The sequence below is a fragment of the Micromys minutus genome (genome assembly GCF_963924665.1).
Source record: "Micromys minutus genome assembly, chromosome: 29".
Classification (NCBI taxonomy): domain Eukaryota; kingdom Metazoa; phylum Chordata; class Mammalia; order Rodentia; family Muridae; genus Micromys; species Micromys minutus.
The window spans coordinates 12,569,688-12,588,994 of NC_137964.1; the positions used below are offsets into that span (position 1 = coordinate 12,569,688).

At 51.5% G+C, this 19,307-nt stretch overlaps 1 protein-coding gene across 1 annotated transcript; it reads left to right on the forward strand.

The window, feature by feature from the left end:
• Positions 1-1,355: 1,355 nt before the first annotated feature.
• Positions 1,356-5,143, forward strand: TRIM56 (tripartite motif containing 56; the record flags this gene model as incomplete). Its single annotated transcript, XM_080941377.1, has 3 exons — positions 1,356-1,486; positions 2,684-2,813; positions 2,944-5,143. The coding sequence occupies exon 3, from the start codon at positions 2,945-2,947 to the stop codon at positions 5,141-5,143; it is 2,199 nt and encodes a 732-aa protein (XP_080797503.1). The 5' UTR covers positions 1,356-1,486; positions 2,684-2,813; position 2,944.
• Positions 5,144-19,307: the final 14,164 nt, after the last annotated feature.

Consider the following 19,307-nt stretch of genomic DNA (forward strand, 5'->3'; position numbering starts at 1 on the left):
CTACGACGTGAGTTCCGGGAGTTGAACTCTGCTCCTCAGGTTTGGCGGCAGTCCCCTTTATTCGCTGAGCCATATTGCCATCATAGTTATTTTAAATGTGGTTATTTGAAATATCTCAAGTTGGCAATCTTCTCAGCAAGAGGTGAGGGAGGGAGGGACCCTTGCTGTCCTGTGCTCGAAGCCACGTCCTTTTGTTTGTTTGAGACAGTTTCTCGTGTATCTCAGGCTGGCTGGAACTTGCTGTATATTGACTATGACCTCAAACTTCTGATCTTTTAGTTGCTGCCCCACAAGTGCTGGAGTTACCCTCAGTTTATTAGGTGCTGTGGGTGGAATCCAGGGTCTCATGCATGTACAGCAAGCAAGCCTTCTACCAGTGTGAGCCATATGGGGTGAGTGCACCCCAATGTGACCTTAATTTCCTTTGGCTTTCGGTGCTGTCTGCTTTCTCCAGGCCTTCTCCTTAGAATAGTATTTTCCCCCCTAGGCCAAAAAAATTCCAAAGATGGGCTGGTGGAACACACCCATAAAACCAGCACTCTGGAGGCTGGGGCAGAAGGATCTTGAATTCGAAGCTAGCCTAAGCTACCTAATAAGACTTTGACTAAATAAATACATTTTTTAAAAAACACAAAAATACAGTTTTTACTGAATGTGTTGCTTTTACACCATCATGAAGCCGGCATTTGGGAGAGAAAAAAGAAAGGTAGAAAGATTGACAAGGTGAACGATGACAAATCAGGTACCACCTGAATGTCTTCCTATCCTCATTTTGATTGACTGACTGGTCTGTGGCATGAAACAATGTCGTCAGTCCCTCCCTCCAATGTCCCAGTATTTTTTTTTTTTAAGCTTGGAACCTCTGGCCTTCCTGTAACCCAGCAGGGATTACAGCTGTGCCCCACCACCGCAGGCTGAGGATTTCGGATCTCATTTCCTGTCCACACACACCTGTTGCTCTCAGAAAGCCCTCGAAAACCCCAAAGCTCTGAGACCTGCTCAAACACATCTCTAGATAGAGCCTCCTCCAGGAAGCCTGCGCTGAGCCCTGGAAACGATGGTCTTATCTGGGGCTCACAGCTTCAGCGAAATTTCGGATTCTCGAGGAGCCTCGCCCACTGGCCAACCACCCATCTGTCATTCTTTGCCACTCCTGACCCAGTAAACAGATCCTGGGACAGCGTCTTGTTAGCAACACAGACTCAAGCTGACGCCCTGGCCTGGGGTCCCCCAGAACCTCCTCTGGAGGTGGGTCTGGCCTTTCTGCCCCAGTCAGGGGGGAGGGAGGCTCCCAGGGTGGGGTGGGGAGGAAGGCGGGGCTTGCGCCCCAGAGTGGCTGTCCCGAGCCGGGGACGGAAGTTGCACCACAACAGAACGCTTACTTTCAGTTTTGTTTCTTTTGCAGGTTGTCAGCTGCCGGGGGTGCAGCGGGATTTAGGGGCTCCCCGGGTCCTGCTGGGAGAGTCGGAAGATCTGCTGTAGCAGGGTAAGGAGTGCCGGGGGAGGCGGGTGGGGGTAAGAACCCGGACCCAGAAGGACGAGGCTTGGGGGAGGGGAGAGGGGAGGGAAGTGAGAAAGCCCGGGAGAGGGAAAGGGGGTGGGGGGGGAGAGGGAACCAGGAAAGCTTGAGAGGACAAGCTTGGGGCCAGGCCCTGCCCTCAACCTCCCACCCTGTGCCCGGAATCCTACACTCCCTGAGTGTAGACAACCGCACCCCCACCCCCACTCCGAGTTTTCCCTCTCAACACTGGGGAAAAGAAAAGTGCAATGTCAACCTCAATCTCTCTCCCAAACCCCCTCTTTTTTGAAGGCTGGGTCTCTCTGTACCGGCAAGCTCAGTCAGAACTCAGTTGTAGCCCCAGGCTGTCCTAAAACTCACTTTGTAACCCAGGCTAGCCTGTTTCAGTGCTAGGATTCCACCAGCTTTCTTTATTCTGGGGAGCTGGAGAATTATACCTTTCCTCCAGATGATTCTAGAATGCTTTTGGTAAGAAATGGTAAAATTAGTGAACTCCAGGAGTCAGGCCAGATCTTCATGACCCCAAAGTCCAGCAAAAGGAAGGAGATGAACTTCTCCCCGAGCCTTCATCTTGATCTGTGACTACTTTTGAGACTAGCTGGGGCAGGAAGTTGCCCCCCCAACCCTCCCAGGACACCTTCCCAGACAGATGGACAGACAAAGTCTGCGGGACCCCGTCTAACATCGAAACTCAGAGCGCTTGCATGCACCTGACCTATGTGTCCTCACTGGCTGCCCCTTGAGCCCCAGTACCCACTCATAACGGGACCCCGATCCAAGAGGACCGTGGTGGAATGTGCTTGTAACGTGAGCATTCAGGAGACTGAGGCAGGGGGAACAGAAGCTCGGAGACAGACCCCTAAGAGCGGGGCTGACTTGGTAGAGGGCTTGCCTAACATGGAAGAAGCCCTAGGCTCCCTCCCCAGTGCTACAGAAACTGGCTGTTTTGGCACACACCTGTAATCCCAGGGCTCCCGAAGTGGAGGCAGGAAGTTCAGAAAGTCACGGTCATCCTGGGCTACTTGGCAGGTTTGAGCCAGCCTGGGCTGCATGAGACTGGAAGGGCTTGGGCACACCTACCTTTGGCCCGTGACCTGGTACATTACTAATTGCATTACTCCATCCCTGAGGTCTGGAGGCTACCTGGTCTCATTTTCCCCACAGGCTCAGCACTTCCTACAGCGTCTGCATGTTTATGTTCCGTGAGTGTCTGTAAAGAGGACAAAATTGGAAGAAGGGCCTCTCTCCCCTGGTATCCAGTGCCACCCAAAGCCAGAACTTATCAAACATCCAGGTGAGTGTGGACACCGGGAAAGCGGGAAGCGGCCAGGATGAAGTGTGTTTGTTGAGGGGGACAGACAGGACCAAGCTAGGGGTGTGGCCCAGGTACCTCTGACCTCTGCCCTCTGTCCCTTCCCTTATAGCATGGACTCCAAATCTCCTACCCTGCTGGAAGCTCTGAGCAGCGATTTCCTAGCCTGTAAAATCTGCCTGGAGCAGTTACACACGCCCAAGACTCTGCCGTGCCTACATACCTACTGCCAAGACTGTCTGGCCCAACTAGACATCTGTGGCCAGGTCCGCTGCCCGGAGTGTCGGGAGACTGTGCCAGTACCCGCCGAAGGTGTGGCCGCCTTCAAGACCAACTTCTTTGTCAATGGGCTCTTGGATCTTGTCAAGGCCAGAGCTCCTGGGGACCACCATTCAGGGAAGCCAACCTGCGCTCTGTGCCCTCTGGTGGGAGGCAAGAGCTCCGGGGGACCCGCCACAGCCAGGTGCCTGGACTGTGCCGATGACCTATGCCAAGCCTGTGCCGATGGGCACCGCTGCTCCCGCCAGACCCATAAACACCGCGTAGTTGACTTGGTGGGTTATAGAGCCGGGTTGTACGATGAGGAGGCTCGGGAACGCCAGGCATCCCAGTGTCCCCAGCACCCAGGGGAAGCCCTCTGTTTCCTGTGTCAGCCTTGTTCCCAGTTGCTCTGTAAGGATTGCCGCCTGGGTCCCCATATTGATCACCCCTGCTTGCCCCTGGCGGAAGCCGTGCGTTCCAGGAAGCCAGGCCTCGAGGAGCTACTGGCGGGTGTGGACGGTAATCTGGTGGAGCTGGAGGCCACTCGGGTGGCGGAAAAGGAGGCGCTGGCCTTGCTTCGAGAGCAGGCAGCCGGTGTGGCGATTCAGGTGGAGGAGGCCGCTGAACGAATCCTCAAGACCCTGCTGGCCCAGAAGCAGGAAGTGTTGGGACAACTCCGGGCCCTTGTGGAGGCTGCCGAGGAGGCCACCAGGGAGAGGCTGACCAAGATAGAGGGCCAGGAGCAGGTGGCCAAGGCGGCTGCTGCCTTTGCCCGGCGGGTGCTCAACCTGGGTCTCGAGGCAGAGATCCTTTCCCTGGAAGGAGCAATCACACAGCGCCTGCGCCAGCTACAGGACTCTCCCTGGACGTCTGGGCCCACCCGCTGCGTGCTGCCCCAGCTGGAGCTCCATCCTGGGCTGGAAGACAGGAACTGCCACCTCCTCCGGCTCTCCTTTGAGGAGCCAAAACCATCCCAGAAGGACAGTGGGAAGGTTGGAGCTGGTACCCAAGGAGGAGCTGAAGCTGAAGGCCAAGGGGAAGATAGAACCAAGATAGGGAAGCAGGATGGAGCCCGGCCCCTGACTCCCAAAGAAGCCAAAGCCCAGAACCCCCAAGACGACGACGAGGTTCTAATCGAAAGGGGTAACAGGCCGAACAAGAAGAAAAAGTGCAAAGGCAGGGGCAAGTCCGTTTCCCGGGAGCCCAGCCCCATCCTGAGGCCAAACCTAGAAGGTTCAGGCCTCCTCCCTCGGCCTGTTTTTTCCTGGAGTTTCCCCACGAGGATGCCGGGGGATAAGCGCTCCCCACGTATCACTGGGCTCTGTCCCTACGGCCCGCAGGAGATCTTGGTGGCAGATGAGCAGAACAGGGTCTTGAAACGCTTTTCCCTCAATGGCGACTACAAGGGCACCGTGCCGGTCCCCGAGGGTTGTTCCCCGTGCAGCGTGGCTGCCTTGGAGAACGCGGTGGCTTTCTCCGCCAATGCTAAGCTCTATCTCATCAGTCCCGAGGGGAACGTTCAATGGCGCCGGTCCCTGAGCCTCACGCAGTCCAGCCACGCTGTGGCAGCGATGCCGTGCGGGGACAGGGTGGCTGTCAGTGTGGCAGGCCATGTGGAGGTGTACAAGAAAGACGGCAGCCTGGCTACCCGGTTTATCCCCGGAGGCAAGGCCAGCCGTGGCCAGCGGGCACTGGTGTTCCTGACCACCAGCCCCCAGGGCAATTTTGTGGGGTCCGATTGGCAGCGGAACAGTGTAGTTTTTTGTGATGGGCTGGGTCAGGTGATCTGGGAATACAAAGGTCCTGGGTTACATGGCTGCCAGCCAGGTTCTGTTTCTGTGGATAAGAAGGGCTACATATTTCTGACCCTTCGAGAGGTGAACAAGGTGGTGATCCTGGATCCCAAGGGGTCACTTCTTGGTGACTTCCTAACAGCATACCATGGCCTGGAAAAGCCCCGGGTAACCACCATGGTAGATGGCAAATACTTGGTGGTGTCGCTTAGTAATGGGACCATCCATGTCTTTAGGGTCAGGTTTCCTGACAGTTAAAGGGGCTTATGGCTGGGATGGGGGAAGGGGGGGTAGGTGACAAGGGAGGGGAGGGCACAATAGAAACAGAGCCACCTGTAGAATGAGGTGGCCAACGGCATTTTCCCAACGAGAAAAATGCTTGCCCCTTTTGCAGTCAGTGTACAGGGATAGAGGCTACTAAGCGATGCTGGGGTGACAATAGCCTTGAGCACACAGCAGGGGCCAGTAGTCAACCAAACCACTTGCTCCTGAGTGATTCCTGCAGCTGCTGCTGTTGCTGTAGTTTAGGTGTCTTGAGATTTGAAAGCCTGATTCTTGATCTGTACTCTTCAAAGCCATTCCTGGGACGGGGTCATGACTCCTCTGTTAGAGCACTTGCCTAGAACTCACCAATGGGAAGCTCAATAGTAGAGTGTCTTCCTAGGTCCTACCAGTGAGGGGCTGGGGGCGTGGCTCAGTGGTAGAGCCCCTGCCTAGAATCCTCCAGTGAGGGGCTGGGGGCGTGGCTCAGTGGTAGAGCCCCTGCCTAGAATCCCCCAGTGAGGGGCTGGGGGCGTGGCTCAGTGGTAGAGCCCCTGCCTAGAATCCTCCAGTGAGGGGCTGGGGGCGTGGCTTGGTCTTAGAAGACTTGTCTAGCCTGCAGGAAGTCCCGAGGTCAATTCCCTTCCTAAAAACAAAAACGACGAAACCCTGGAGCAGGTGAAACAGAGTCCTAGGGAGATGACATAAGTCATCCTCCAAGCAAAGGAAGACCCAGTACATGTCAAGATACGTTAGGCATGCTGGAAAGTGGGTGAGAACCCCTCAGTGAAGTGTGGGGTAGTTTTCAAGAGGTCAGGGGTCAGGGAGGCAAGACACAAGCAGAGGCCATAGGTGTGAGATTAAATCTAGATGCAGCATCTCATACACACACACACACACACCTGTCATCTCAGCACCTGGAAAGCAGAGGCAGGAGAATCGTTTGAGCCTAGCCTTGGCTACATGCAGAGACTAAACAAGCTGGTCTCAACTCTCAAGCGCCAGTCTCCCACGGAAGCTCCATCTCTATCCGCACGTTCAAGTGTATAAGCAAAGATGCCCACCATAAGATACAGCCTAACTCTTCCAGAAGGTGGCTGAGAGGCGTCACATCAACACATGGGTCCTGTTCGGAGAGGAAGGTTGCCTCGGGAGAGGCCGTGACTCTGACCACTCTTTAGTTCTTCACCAAGTACATGGAGGACCACATCCTGTCCTTCAGAACCCACAAACCAGACATCTCCCAAGTTCTCAGAAACCATGATCATGAGGTGCGGGCAGGGCAGAGTAAGAAGGAGGGTCACTTAGGCTGCTGGTGAAGCCCATGGACACCGCAAGGTGGTCAAAGTCTACATCAACAGGTTCTCGTTGGACAAACAAAAGTTCTTGGAGACAGAAAAGCAGAATCTTCAAAGACGCCCGTATGCCCTGAAACGCCCCTTCAGAAGCTCCGTGACCCGAGGGGTAGCAGGCTGGCCGGGGTCCCCTCACAAAGGAGATGTCCAGTGTCTGTGGGAGAAGGGATATGTCAGAATATGGCAAAGAGACATCAGATCCTTCCTGGCTACTTCCTGTGGGAAATGCAGGAATTCTTATAGATCTCTAGTATTAGCAAGTCTCAGGCCTTGAGGTCCGAGATGTGAACAACGTGCTGGCCAGCAACATCACCTGGCTGCCGTAAGCGGGGCTCTGAAGGACTCTCTGACACCCCTGCCGGCTGTGAAGGGTGGAGGTCTTGTTGAGGGCGTGGACGGTGTTGAATGGGAACTTGGCGAGAACAGTACCACAAGACTATTCCCTCCAGCCCTTCCCCGGCCACCAGCTGCAAGATCACAGGTGCCCACACCAAGAAAGATGGTGAATTCCAGCTTACCTAATGCCACTAGCCGGTAACCACATCATCATCCAGGTAAAGCTGGGGGAACTCGAGCTGCCCCTTCACCTGTCCCCACACCTCTCCCCACCTTCTAAGCCTCCCACCCTGAGCCGCTGGCTCTTCCCTCCCACCATGTCTGCTCCTGCCCAGGTGGGTGGGGCCCCGGAGGCAGAGATTAGGGAGGTCTGAGGTCAACTTACTTCAAGGTCCATAAAGACATAGCCATGTTTCCTTAGCTCTAGAACAAGAGAAAGGCCATTGTGGGCCAAACAGGGAGGCAGTAGTGATGCTTGTATGTAAAGCAGTGGATTTAATATGCAAAACGTGGGTATCTTAAATGTATAATCTTAGAGGCAAAATACAAAGCCACTAAACGGACGTTTCGGCCAATCTGAGGTTAAGTAGGATTTAACTTTTAAACAGGATGTGACATTTATACAGGGTATGGAATCTCCACAATGCTTTCCTTATGCTATCTGTGTGTTTCCTAGGATCTGTTCATGTGTACTTTTTGTTAGCTGTCTTGGGGGCATCCCTTTTCGGAAATGTTAGCTTTTATGTGACGTGAAGTGATTTTTGTCTGTGATGGGAGGGGCGGGGGAGGCGCTGAAGCCAAAAGGCCAGCACGGAGGTTGGCTTGCGAAGCAGAATTTGGGAAGGCAGCAGTGGCGGATGGGGAGCTAAGATCAGAGGAGGCATAAACCTCTGGAGATGAGGGTGAACCACAGTCACCTCGGTGCTTTGAGTCTGCGGTAGAGGTGGCTGTGGAGAAATGAGGCTGAAGGTAGGGATTGTGATGACTCAGTGTGTGGGGAACCTGGGGGGTGTCTTTGGGACAAACCCCAGATGGAAATTTAGGGCTAGAGAAGGGCCATCTGGACGAAATTTCCTATTTGTAGAAACCAGTGCAGGGACCACCAATGTCCAGAGGGTCACCTTCGATTGTGGACACATTTTAAAGGCTGGACACGGAGGTGCAAGCCTGGTGTAATCCCAGGACTCAGGGGGAGGGACAGAGTTGTGAGTTCAAGGTAAGTTGTGGGTAAGGCCAGCCTACCCCACCATCCCCCAAACAAAAAGCCGGAGGGGCTGTGACTCAGTTGGTAGAGTGCTTGCCTCACATGCCCAACCCCTGAGTTCAGTCTCCATCACTGAATTAAAACAGGCCTAGCACACGCCTTCAGTCCTGGCAATCAGGTAGAGGTGAGAGACGCAGAAGTTCATGGTTATCCTTGGCTACCTAGCAAATCCACAACCAGCCTAGCCTAGGCTACACAAGACCTTGGCTCTAAAAAAAGCACTCTTAGAAAAAAATCAAAAAAAAAAAAAAAAGTAAATATCAAAACATATACACAGCAAAGTGTGAAGGAAGAAGTGAGAGGCAGTAAGATTCCAAACGGCAGAGAATTTTGGTTTGATGAGGAAACGCAGAAACCCTGACATGACAGTTTAAAAAAGATGCCTGTCTGGACAAAGAGCGAAATAGTTTATGCACCCAGGGGAAGTATCTACGAGAAAGGACTTGTAAAATGGAAAAGAATTCACCAAATAAAACCGCTGGCATATGCCAAAGATAAAAATGTACTCTGAAGAAACATGTAGGCTCCTGGCACCATAAAATAACACCTCCTGAAGAGTCATTTGACAGTATTTGCCACAGGGTTTGGGTTTTTTTCTTTCTTTCTTTCATTTTGTTTTGTTTGAATAATTGTAAAACTATGCTAATCTCAGCCTGTGTAGAATCCAACAGGGGCTGAGGTTTACAGGGCCTGCCTAGAATTCCCCAGTGAGTGGCTCAGTGGTAGAGCACTTGATTTTGTTCCATCTCTAGCACTGGGGGAGGGGGTGTTATCCCCCTTGGGGGAGTACATTCTGGGAAAATAATTCAGTAGCAGAAAAACCTTTGCAGAGAGACCTTTACAGCCGCCTCGTTAACGGGAAACTGCTTTGTGCTGGGGCAACGGCTGTGGTGTGTTAGAATGGCCGTCTGTGGATCACGGCTATGGAAAACATTTGGAAGAAACAGTGTGTGATAAGGGGAGGGAAGAGAGAGCTCGGGGCTGGGGAGAAAGCTCAGTGGGTAAAAATGTTTGCTATCCATTCTCGAGGACCTGAGTTCAAATCCCCAGGACCCATATAAAAAGCCAGGTGTAGCCCAGGCACCAGAGCTGTAGGTCAGGGTGGGGGACAGAGTCTCAGACATGTTTGCTGCCAGACCTGCAGGTTCAGGAGAGACCCTGCCTCCAAGTAATAGAGTAACAACAAAGGGCTCTTGGTGTCCTCTAGGGCTTGTGCAGGCAAGCACGCACAGGGAGAGAGAGCTTGATTGATTTGGGCAGATTCTGATTTCGTAATGTCAGCCACCAGTGGGACAATGGATTCCTAATCTGTAAATAGTCAATGATTTATTTTGGAGGTTACTTTTTTTTTTTTTAGTTATTTTGGGCTGGTCCTCACATCTGTACATTTCTATTTCGGTTAATATTATGTGCTTCAAGGAAAAAAATACTGCTATAAATAATATTTAAAAATAACTAGTCAGCCAGATGTGGTAGTGCATACTGGTAACTCTAGTACATAGGATGAGGCAGGAGGATTGCTATTTTGAGACCGGGTGGTCTCCACAGGTGATGGATGGCTATGAAGTTCCCAGCATTCGCGACGTCTTGAGTCTCCTGACCAATCCGGACCAAGTCGTGGGAATGTAGAACCAGGTGGGATCAGAGCAGTTGTATGAAGTGTGTGTGTGTGTGTGTGTGTGTGTGTGTGTGTGTGTGTGTGTGTGTGTGTGTGTGTGTGTGTGTGTGTGTGGTCGTTCTCGCTCTGCACAGGAAGGTGCTCACTAAACGTCTGTGAAGTGAGAACGTGTTTGGAGCGGGGGATCAGTCAGCGCTGACACCGAGGGTTTCCTGGGCCTGAAGCCGTCCAAACTGCAGTGATCGTGGCTGGCGGGAAGTGTCCAGCAGGGGGCGCTGTGGTGCCTCCCAAGAAAGACTTGAAAACGCAGAGAGAGATTGGGGTGTCCCGCTTCTTTGAGAAAGGGAGGAGTAGGGACAAGACCGCAGGGGCTCCTGTGCCGGGTTCTTGTGTAGCGGCAGAGATGCAGGGGTGCGTGGGAACCTGGGTGGTGGGGACCAGACGGTGTAATTCGGAGAGAAGGACAGGCTGCCATCCCAGCGTGCTGGGTGTCTGGGGCAGAAGAAGAGCAGATTCAAGTCCTCCCTCGACAACCTAGCGAGACCATATTTAAAATAAAATGGGCAGAGAGGGTTTGCCTAGAGTCCCCCGGTGAGGGGCTGGACTGTGGATTAGAGGTTTGCCTGGTGTAATAGCAGAAAGGGGGGGGGTCCTGGTTCTGAAAGAGAATCTCACAGATGCTCAAGAGACAGAACCAGTCTCAGGGGACCTTGGAAGATGAAGGGCGATGCTAAACTCAGTTTGTTTATACTCAGCATTTGTAACGCTCTCCCGAACTTACACAAACAAGCCACTCAGCAAAACATACAAGTGACCACAGAGACACAAGGGACCAATGTGTCATGGCTACGAGCCAGGGCCATTCCCAAAGCCAGCTGGGAATCAGCTGCTCGGATCGAGGACCAGTTACCCTTGACATTTCGGGGAAGGTTTTTTTGGGTTTTGTTTGTTTGTTTGTTTTTGTTTTTAATATGGCAAGAGTGGCCATATTTGTCTTTGGACGGCTTAGAGAAAATAGGATTTGGGGGAAGTTGTGCAAAATCGTGAACCTGTTGCTCAGTACCTAAATCCCTGCGGACACAATTCTGAAGGCCCGGACAGCCAGGGGAAGGTTTGGTTTTCTGTTTTGTTTTTTTTGTTTTTGTTTTTGTTTTTTTTTTAATGTGTTTAGGGAAATGGGTTGACGTTGGAGATGTGAGCTACACAGAGTTTGGTTGACGGGTGCCAGGGTCACGGTGCCAGGCCGTCTCTGGCAGGGAGTTGAGGCTGTTGAAGTCTACGTGGGGGTTGGAGAAGAGATCTGTGACGTAGGAAGGAAGTTGCCAGAGCTCCCGGAAGTGGGCGTGTCAGAAGGTTCCAGAGTCGGTCCATCAAAATGAAGCACGGGGGTGGGGGGGTCAGATCTGCTGGCGTCCAGGCCCCTGGGATTGGTGGAGCGGAGACGTCAGTGACATCAGATATTCCTCTCCTCGCGTGTCACGTGAGGTATCCTGGTGCCCAAGTAGAAGAGGGTGAACCTACCCAGGGAAGAAGACCAGCAGAAGGCGGGACTCTGGGAAGACCACACGCGGTGTCTCCAGAGGAAGTTGCAGCTCCTTATGTGAGGGTGCCTATGCTGTGAAGCCTTATGGTTGCATCTGTTGTGCCTCCTGTTTCTAATAAACTTCTCTGGACCCATCTCTGCCTCGGTTACTTTTGTGTACCCAGACTTGTCTGCTTTCTGCAGCAGTTTGGGGAAAAAAGGGCTTATTTCAGCTCAGTTTACTGACTTGCTCCCCCTCCCAACCCCCACCCCCGCTAGCTCAGTTTGCTTATTAATTAATTAATTAACTTCACTTTTTAAAACGTGTGTCATGTTTTTCCTCCATGTATGTCTGCAGCTCGTATGTGCAGTACCCCCCAGAGGCCAGAAGTCAGACTCTGGGGTTGTGAGCTGGAGTGCTGAGAATTGAAACCAGCTCCTCTGGAAAAGCAACCTGAGCCATTTCTCCAGGCCTCTGGATCGCTCTTTTATGCAACGCAATGCAGACCCGTCTGTGTCTCCCCCTTAATGGGCTGGGCCCTGCTACCTCAACTGTCAATCAAGAAGACACCCCACAGGCTTCCCTTCTGGCCAGTCTAATGGAGGAGGCTGTTCCTCACTACATTCCTTTTCCTAGATGACTCTAGTTGGTGTCAAGCTAGCCAGCACAGTGGCTGTGACTGGAATTGCCTCACAAGAGCTGGGGAAATGGCTCAGAGAATAGAGCAGTTGCCAAATGAAGCATGAGGGACTGGATTCAGATCCCAGCATCCACAAAACACCCAGCTTGCTGATGCAAGCCTGCGATTCCCAGTGCTGGGGAGGCAGAGAGGGCAGACCCCTGGGGTTCGTTGGTTAGCTAGCCTAGCTGAGTGGGAGAGCTTCGAGTTAAGGAGAGAACCTCTTGGTGCTGGAGAGATGGCTCAGTAGTTGGAAGCACGGACTGTACTTCCAGAGGTCGTGAGTTCAAATCCCAGCAACCACATGGTGGCTCACAAACATGGGATCTGATGCCCTCTTCTGGCATGTCTGGTGCCAGCTACAGTGTACTTAAATATAATAAATACATCTTTGGGGGGGGAGGAGAGAGCCTCTCTCAGATGTGGAGGGACAAGGTCACTCAGCAGGTAAGGGTGCTTGTCACCAAGCCGGTGACCTGGGTTTAGCCCCTGGAGTCCTCTGGCTTTCATGTGCCTGCCCTATGAAATGCTCCTGCCCCGAGTACAAACCCAAAACAACACAGTGTTGGAGAAATGCATCTCAGCTCACTTTCAGAGGCTCTCAGTCAGCCATGGCACTGGGAGTGTGTGACAAAGATTCCGTATGTCACAGGGAACCAGGAAGTAGTGCAGATTGAGGCCAGGGGCACGTGTAACCTTCCAGAGCTCACCCTTGGTGACATAGACAAACCTCACCACCAGGCCCCACCTCCTAAAGACTCTACCCCTCACCCCAGCCTTCAGAAGGACAAGGAGCTGGGAGGTGGTGAAATGGCTCAGCAGCTAAAAGCATGTACTGTTCCTGCAAAGGACCTTAGTCCAGTTTCCAGCATCTACTTTCTCATGGACCTCCCTCAACTCAAGCTCCAGAGGCTCTGGCTCCCTCTTTTGGTTTCCATGGGTATTGCATGCAAGTGTACATACGAAAACACAAACACACACATACACGTGGCTGTAAATAAACCGAGACTCAAAAACATGAGTCTGTGGGAGACATTTCAGATTCAAACCGAGGAGGGTGAGCTCTCAGGCCTGGAGAATGTTCAACACCGGGACCTAAGAAGCAGAAAAGGTCAGATTGCCTTGGCCGCCTGGTGGTCACTCCCAGGATGGTCATACAGATTCCCTGGAGACAGTGTAACCAGCACAGTGACTACCTGTGATCCAGCCTCCTCTCCTCAGCTCTGTGCTTCTGCAGGACAAATGGGACCCTATGGCACAGCAGGAGAAGATGTGGGCTGCCAAGCCTGAAGCCCACGGGAAGGAGAGAAGTCACACACACGCACACACACACACACACACACACACACACACACTGTTTCTGTCCATTTGTTTTTAAGAGAGACACGGTAGCATGCCCTTACAATCCCAGCTCCTAGGCCAATGAGAGGCCCTGTCTCAAAGATACGAAGTAAATGATGCCTGAGGCCCCACAGTCATGGCTGTCCTCTGGTTTCCGCTACCTCACACTGGCTCACACGTGCACAGAAACGCCCACACACCAGACAGGAAGATGGAACAAAAAAGGGGGATGGAGGCCTTGAAGAAGTCTGACATGGAAATATTGGAAGATGATTCTGAGACAGTTCTCACTCCGGGCTCCCACCCCCACCCCCCACTGCCTTCTTCTTCCAGCCAGGACCCCCAGCAAGGAGAAAGAATGACAGCCTAGGACGGAGTGCTGTGAATGACCTGGCTCGGGGACAGCCTCGCTGCTGCAGTGACAGCCCACAGAAGAATTCTGCAATTCATTCTCTGATGACTAAGCCTAGACCTGGGCGCTTGGGCGAACCCCGGGGAACGTGACTCAGCAGCAAGCTGAGGGGGCCTGGCGGCGACAGGAGACTGCCTCGGTCCATGTGAGCCAAGATTACAGCGAGGACAACGAGTTCTCAGCTTCAAACCCCAAGGCGGAACGCCTGCCTCTGTGGTCAGACCCACGAGGGGCTCCTGCTTCAAGCCATGTGGCTGTGAGCCTCCTCCCTCCAAACCCTCTTAGCCCGCTGTGCACGGGAGCCATGGCTACACCAGTGTTGGGGGCCACCCCTGCACCCACAGCTCTGCTTGAAAAGCCTTGTTGCGGGGAGAATCTGGATCCCAGAGAGAGCAAGAGAGACACAGAGAGAGATGGGGGTGGAGGGACTCACCCCAGGCTGGAGACATGCTAGACACACATGGGAGCTTCCTGCCTGCCTTGAGGAACTGGGGAAGGAAGCTCCCAGGCTTCCCTTTTCTAAAGGGCCAACTCTGAAAGCATCTTTGTGTATCCAGAAAGAACAGCGTCTTATTTTCTCTTCTCCAGACCAGTAAGATGGTTCAGTGAGCTACCTGGAGGGGAAGCTTCCCCAGCTAGGCATGGTGGGCCATGTCTGTAATCCCAGCACCTAGGAGGTAAAGGCAGAGGGATGTGGAGTTCTAGAGGCAGCCTGAGCTACATAGCAAGACTCTGTGTCAAACAAAGGACGCACATGAATGGGGAAAGAGAGAAGGGAAGGGAAGGGAAGGGAAGGGAAGGGAAGGGAAGGGGGGAGGAAAATAGCATTCTCAGAAAGAGAGGGGGAGGGGACAAAGGAGGTGGAAAGGAAAAGGGGAAGGGAGAGAAGAGAGAGAGAGAGGGAGGGGGGGAGACGCCATGGACATGGTGTGGTCATGCAAAGAGAATGTCTCTCTCACACAAGTCGTCTTACTCTGCCCTTGGCCCCTTGTTGGCCTGTTTAGCATGCACAGGCTCATGACAGGATAAGGACCCTGGCCCAGGGGATGCATCATGGGTAGGTACTGTCTAAGGATCTACAGGCTGAAAAAGCACATCATGAGTTTGTGCCAAACCTAGTTCCTTCCATTCAACTTGAACCCACCTCCGGAGTTCCTGGCAACTTTGTAGTTGGAGTGAGTCCTCGAGGCCAAACACAGGGGTCAAGACTCTCACTGCCCTCCTAAGGAAGACTCTTGAGAGGTAGCTCAAGTCTGGGAACAAAAGATGCCAGGTTCATGTAGGTGAACTTCCTCTTGCAGAAATTATTTAGTTTTGAGATGGTTTCAGATAGCCCAGGCTGGCCTCAAACTTACGCCATAGCTGAGGATGACTTTGAACTTCTGATCCTCCTGCTTCTGCCTCTCAGTTTTTGGGATGATGGGCGTGGCCACCATAGTGGCCCTGGGGATCAAAGCCAGGGCTCAGTGTATGCCAGGGGCAGAGGACCAGCTGAGGTACATCCCTAGCTCTGCCCTGTTTTTTTGTTTTTTTGGTTTTTTTTTTGTTTTTTTTTTTTTTTTCGGGGTGGGTTTGTTGTTTGGTTTGTTTGGTTTCTTTCTTTCTTCTTCTTCTTCTTCTTCTTCTTCTTCTTCTTCTTCTTCTTCTTCTTCTTCTTCTTCTTCTTCTTCTTCTTCTTCTTTTTGTTGTTGTTTCTTGAACCACCATAACTGTCTCCTTTGGACTTTATAAAATAGATCCTTATTAAGTGAAACCTGAGCTGGTCCTCCAGCCTCCAACTCCTGAATATTGGGGTTGTAGGCATTCACCCCCACACAAGCTAAGAGCTTTGCTTGCTCGTAGATAGATGGTGATTCCTTAGAAGAACACCCAGAGGGCAGAGATGAAGGTGTAGTAGGTAAGAGAGCCAGGGGTACATGCATCAGGATCTGTGTTCGATTCCCTTGCACCCACGTAAAGAGCCAGGCATGCACACAAGCCTGTAACCCCAGTGCTGGGGTTAGGGGCAGAGGCAGGAGGATGACTGGAGACCCCTGTCTAGTTCCAGGTACAGCAAGAAACACCGTACCAAAGGGCTAGGATGGAGAGTGACACAGCAAGACACTGACAACCTTCTCTATGTGCACACGCATGACACACACATGCACATACACACATACATACATGTACACACACAAAATAATTAAAACCAGTTAAACTACAAAAACAACAGTTCCTGAGATACATGTGAATATATCAATGGATGGGTGGATGGATGAATGGATGGATGGACAGATGCTATCCAGGAGCATCAGGTCTAACCCAGGCCCCTTTCTACCCCCGAGTGTTAGCCACACTCTCTCTCCCCGGTTCTATGCTGTTGGCCTTACTGCCTATTTCCAGTCTGTGACATGTGAGAGTACAGAATTATGTGGCTGGGTGGAGGCCAGAGCCCTCCAGGGCCTACTGAGGCCAACTGTTGCCACAGCCTGACAAGGAAAAGCTACGCTGGAGACCTTCCCAAGAAGCAAAGCCACACCCCATATCTGATCTGGCCAATATCCCTACCCTACCCCCATGTGTGTGTGTGTGTGTGTGTGTGTGTGTGTGTGTTTCTCTGTCTCTGTATATCTATCCCTCTCTCTCTGTCTCTGTCTGTCTCTCTATGTGTGTCTCTGTGTCTCTGTCTCTGTGTGTATCTATCTGTCTCTTTCTCTCTGTCTCTCACTCTCTGTGTATGGATGTGTCTCTGTCTCTGTATGTCTGTCTGTTCCTCTCTCTGTGTCTCTATCTATCTGTCTATCTCTCTCTCTCTCTCTCTCTGTGTGTGTGTGTGTGTGTGTGTGTGTTTCTGTGTGGTTTATATGTCTGTCCCTCTCTGCGTGTCTCTGTCTGTGTGTGTATGTATGTATGTGGGTATGTGTATCTTTGTCTCTGTGTGTGCATGTATGTGTATCTCTGTGTGTGTGTGTGTGTCAGTGTTTCTGTGTGTTTATATGTCTGTCCCTCTCTGCGTGTCTCTGTCTGTGTATGTATGTATGTGGGTATGTGTATCTCTGTCTCTCTGTGTGTGTGTGTGTGTGTGTGTGTGTGTGTATGTGTGTGTGTGTGTGTGTTTCCAACTTCTCATGAGACACCCTTCCAGCTCCCTTCATATTTCTCTGCTCAGATATGTAGATTCTCTTCATCTGGGGAGAAACAGGAGTTGGTGGGGAGAGGAGGTAACCAGCGATGGAGAGATCTTCAAGCTGGACTGAAGCTTCAGGTTTTTCTCTGCCCTCCACCTGCAGAGACAAGGAGGCCTGGAGTGCTGGAACTTAGGTGGTGGTGTTGCTTCTAGCTTTTTGTTTCAAGGTATCATCATCATCCTCATTCTCCTCCTCCTCATCATCATCATCATCCCTCTCTGTACTGGAGTTGGGGTATCTGCATGTTCAGTGCTCACAGAGGTCAGAAGAGATGCTCTGGGGTGGAAGTTACAGTCAGTTGTGAGCCATACATTTACACATGTGCGTGTGCATGTGGAGGTCAGGGGACATCCTTGAAAGTTGTCCTTATGAACTCCAGCCACCTCCTCGGAGACAAGATCTCCTCTTGGTCTGGAGATCACCTATTATTAGGCTGAACTGGCTGGCCTGGGCTCCCATGTGCATACCCCCATGTCTGGCTCTTTTATATAACTTTTGGGGCTCCAAGTCAGGTCCTCATGCTTTCAAGAGAAGCACATTACCAGTGAGACGTCCTTCCCACCGCGCCCTTCCTCTGGGCAGGAGCTGGTATCTTATGGTCAGCAGGGCTTTTCCTCCACTGGACTTGAGCTTCACAAGCAAGAATCCCACAGGGGAAAATGAGACGAGTCCCCTTCCCTGCTCTTGACTTTGGAAAGTCCCGGGCAGAACAGGCACGGGGTGAAGGGCAGGGGGATCCTTGGGCCCACAAGCCTCGTGTCTGTTTGAGTGGGAGCCCACACCCTGCCTCATCTCTGCACCTGTTTTGATCTGGGTAGCATAGCTCTTTCCTCTGGGTGGGGTATGACCTCCGCCACAATTAAGCTCAGCCATTATGACGACCTCATGAGACCAGGAGCAGAGGGACCACTTTTCTCTTGGACTTTCCAATCCTCACACTTCACAGGGTAGACAATGGAGCGGGGGTGGGGGGACATTTCCATGCTGGAACTGCCTGTAAGTCAGTTAGGGGACTTTCCAGGAAGGTAGCCAACTATGAGTCACCCCTGCCCCTGAAAGTTACCCCAAATCAATCCAGGTTCACCAAGCTGGACTCAGCCAGAATCCTTCCTTTGGTTTGTTGGGATGCTCTCTATTTGGGGTGAATAAATATTTCTGTCTACAAAACATAGTCATACAACTCACTCTCATCTGTTTTTCTGTTGCTATAACAAAAGGCCTAAGACTTGAGCATTATTTATAAGTAAGGAGTTCGGCTGGGAGCTGCGGCTCACACTTGTAATCCCAGTTCAGAGAAGGCTGAGGCCAGAGAGAGGTTATAATGGATCTGAAGTCAACTTGGGATATGTTCTGAGCTCCAGGGCAACCTAAGCCACAGAGACCCCATCTCAGTAAACAAAAAACTCTTCGAGAGATCCTGAGTTCAATTCCCAGCAACCACATGGTGGCTCACAACCATCAGTAATGAGATCTGATGTCCTCTTCTGGTGTGTCTGAAGGCAGTGACAGTGAACTCATAAACATAAAACAAATAGACAAATCATTAAAAAAGTAACGACATGGTGAGTTTGCTTAGCTTACAGTTTCAGACGAGAGGAAGTCCGAGGGCATCAGATAAAGGTCTTCTTGCTATGTTCATATGACAGATGACATCTTATGTTGAGACAGAACCAGCCGGGGCCCCACCTCAGGACCCCACTTAATATTCCTTCCCTAGGCCTCCCTTCCAGACAACATCAATATATGAGCCAAAGAGTTAAGCTTCCAATGCACAACACAGATGTGTCTCTCCGATCCCTTTCCAGCCCCCATTCACCCATCAGCTCTTATTTCCTGAATAAAAAGAAAAGAATCTTTGCAGCCAAAAAAAAAAAAAAAAAAAAAAAAAAAAAAAAAAAAAAAGTTGCCCAATCAAGGCAGAGGGAAAGTCTTTTGCAAGTGATTTCAGGTTATGTGTGAGAATTCCAGAAAATGAAGATATTGACCAGCAAGGCATAGTGATACTTGCTTATAATCCCAGGCTTTAGGAGTCAGAGGCAGGAGGATGGCTGCAAGTTCAAAGCCTACCTAGTTTACACAGTTAACCTTGTTTCAAAAAGAAAGAAAAAGTAAAAGAAAGGAAAAGAAAAGAAAGGAAAGAAGGAAGGCAGAAAGGAAGGAAGGAAGGAAGAAGGAAGAAAGAAAAAACTAAGAAAGTGTCTCCATTGGTTAAAGTGCTTTCCATACAAATGTGAAGATGTTGGTCCAAACCCTAGAACCCGTGTGAAAGCCACACAAGGCCGTGCACCTACTACATCCACACTGTTCAGAAACACACCTCCTTGACGCTTGCTAGTCAACCTAACCTACATAATCACTGAAGACAGGGTAGGGGGCAGTTGAAGAGATGGCTCAGGGGTTAAGAGCAATGGCTGCTCTTCCAGAGGACACAGGTTTGATTCCCAGCATCCACGTGGTGGTTCGCAG